We start from the raw sequence: 2,829 nt of genomic DNA on the forward strand, positions 1-2,829 counted from the left end.
AGTCGTGTGTGTGTGTGAGAGAGAGAGAGAGAGAGAGAGAGAGAGAAGAGAGAGAGAGAGAGAGAAAATGTCTCTCAATTTCTATGGGGGAAAAGAGCCAAGTTAGTATACTGACTAGAAGAGAGAGAGAGAGAGAGAGAGAGAGAGAGAGAGAGAGAGAGAGAGAGAGAGAGAGACTCTCAATTTCTATGAGGGAAAAGAGCCAAGTTAGTATACTAACTAGGAGAGAGAGAGAGAGAGAGAGAGAGAGAGAGAGAGAGAGAGAGAGAGAGAGAATGTCCTCTCAATTTCTATGGGGGAAAAGAGCAAAGTTAGTATACTGACTAGGAGAGAGAGAGAGAGAGAGAGAGAGAGAGAGAGAGAGAGAGAGAGAGAGAGAGAGAGAGAGAGAGAGAGCAGTTGTCTATTGTCAACCATCAGCACTGCACTTCATATTAAATTTTTGAATCTTAGAATTTAATTAAGTGGTTGCTCGTATATTTTCTTTCTATGTCAAAATCCGTAAAACAAAAATTCCCAAAAACCTTTTTTTCTGTGACGCTGGAGTGCCACGAAAACCGGACACATACATACCGACATGCTTACATGACTATAAACTCTAGAAACTTCCTATATATTCCTGATAAACATACTTATTAGAGTATCTTTAATCAATCTTTTGCTTACTTGTGCACCAGAAAGATTAAAAAAAAAACTATTACTTGTTTAGAATTTACTTGTACTGAGTGTGTATGTGTACCAGATTACACTCTCACTAATGCAGTCAGTAGTCTTTGCAGCGTCCCTTCGGCCCCTAGCTGCAGCTTCTTTCAATCCTTTTACTGTACCTCCGTTCATATTCTTTCTTCCATCTGACTTTCCAACCTCTCTAACGATTGATTAATAGCGAAACTGCCATGAGGTTTTCCTCCTGTCACACCTTACAAACCTTCTTACTCTCAGTTTTCCTTTCAGCTCTGAATGACCTCAATGGTCCCAGCGCTAGGGCTTTGGTCTGAATCCTGTATTCTCTTGTAATGCAGTCAGTATGAGAAGAAATAATAACCTATAGGGATTTGATTTGATTTTATAATGAAGGCTTAAAGAACTTTATATATATATACATATATACATACATACATACATATATAAATATATATATATATACATATACATATATATATATATATATACACACACATATATACACGAGTATATATATAGAACTCTCAATTTCTGCTACGTGCGTCAGTATGAGAAGAAATAATAACCCATGGTGGATTTAATATCATTTTATACTGAGGGCTTAAAAAAATTAAAAAGCAAGAAAATAATAGATAAAAATAAAACTTTCAATTACTGCTAAGTGCGTTCTTATACCTAAGTCTCCATCCCTTCTATCCACCTGTCTATGTCTATTGTCACCTTCCGCGTTGCTCATAAAAGCCCACAACACAACTGTCACCCTTCATATCTGGCGGTTGTAGAACGCGGCCTTTATTATTTGGGAGTAACAAGAACATAACGACGCACCGTTAAAAGATTCGAAGGTAGGGCCAAATTTTACTCTAGGTATCTGACATTCGTCTGTGAAATAATTGAAACCTTTAAGGCTGCGTTCACAAGTGAATCGAATCGATTCAATTCATGGAGTTTCAACACGATTCATGATTCGTCTTGATTCGCCACACTCATTTCAATGTCACCGTTTACAACAAGTGAGTCGGCATGATTCAATTCATGGAGATTCAACACAATTCATGATTCGTCACACTCATTTCAATGTCATCGTTTACACAAAGCTAATCGAATGGATTCATTTCATGAAGAATCAACACGATTCATAGTACGCCACACTAATTTCGATGCCACCGTTCACACCGAGCGAATCGGCGCGATATGAATTGACTCGATTCGCTTCATGTAAACGATGACATTGAAATTAGTGTGGCGAATCAAGACGAATCATGAATCGTTTTGATTCTTCATGAATTGAATCGATTAGAGTCGCTTGGTGTAAACCCAGCCTGAGTCCCGCCTTCCCCTTTCAGATAATAAAAGGAAATTCCCTACGAACAACAATAATTGCTATACTGGAAGTGAGGTTACTCGGACATCGATATTTCTGTCCACATTTACTATTTTCTTACGATAACATCAATATAATAGTCTAAATAAATCAGTAAGAATCTTAACACATATCTGCGACAAACAGATAAAGGAATGAACACCACATTAGAGACTGGGAAACAAATAGCCATCTCAATAGATTTCTTCTGCAGAAAACAAAAAAGCCCTGTCACTTATTAACGTTCCCTCGAGGGTTTTGCCAACGGCATTTACTGGATGAGGACAGCGCTGGGAGACATACTATGGGGATGGAGGTTCAAGGAAGAAGAAGAAGAGGGAGACCAAGAAAGAGATGGGCGGACTGGGTGAGAGGAGACTTACATGAGAAGGGAATTGACGAGGCAGAAGCCCAGGATAGAAATAGATGGTAAGGGCTCATCCGAAACGGCGACCCCATTATAAAAATGGGAACCGGCTGGGAAGAAGAATTTACTAGATATCCCCATCTACCCGTATTCATTATCTCAAATAGATATGAAACACCTTATCATCCTTATGACACCACTTCTCATATAATATCCAGCCATCTGGCTACCGATATACGTCTTCAAGCTTTACTTTATAGGCAGCAAATGAGAGAAAACAATTTACTGCACAAAAAAAAATCTTACAAAGCACAGCACAACAGGCAACCCGGACGCGTTATGGGTATAAGGGAAAGCCCTCTTGAATGAATGGCATTGGCAGTGGTATTATACATACCTTTTCCACCCTATTGAT

General features: G+C 38.8%; 1 protein-coding gene across 1 annotated transcript in view; it reads right to left on the reverse strand.

Moving 5' to 3' along the window:
* The window catches only part of LOC135213901 (peripheral plasma membrane protein CASK-like), a 164,298-nt gene extending 161,743 nt beyond the window's left edge, over positions 1–2,555 (reverse strand). The window contains exon 1 of the mRNA XM_064247997.1: positions 2,431–2,555. Within this exon, the coding sequence (XP_064104067.1) occupies positions 2,431–2,555 (125 nt within the window). The remainder of the gene's footprint in view (positions 1–2,430) is intronic.
* Positions 2,556–2,829: the final 274 nt, after the last annotated feature.

The sequence above is a fragment of the Macrobrachium nipponense genome, chromosome 43 (assembly GCF_015104395.2).
Source record: "Macrobrachium nipponense isolate FS-2020 chromosome 43, ASM1510439v2, whole genome shotgun sequence".
Taxonomy (NCBI): domain Eukaryota; kingdom Metazoa; phylum Arthropoda; class Malacostraca; order Decapoda; family Palaemonidae; genus Macrobrachium; species Macrobrachium nipponense.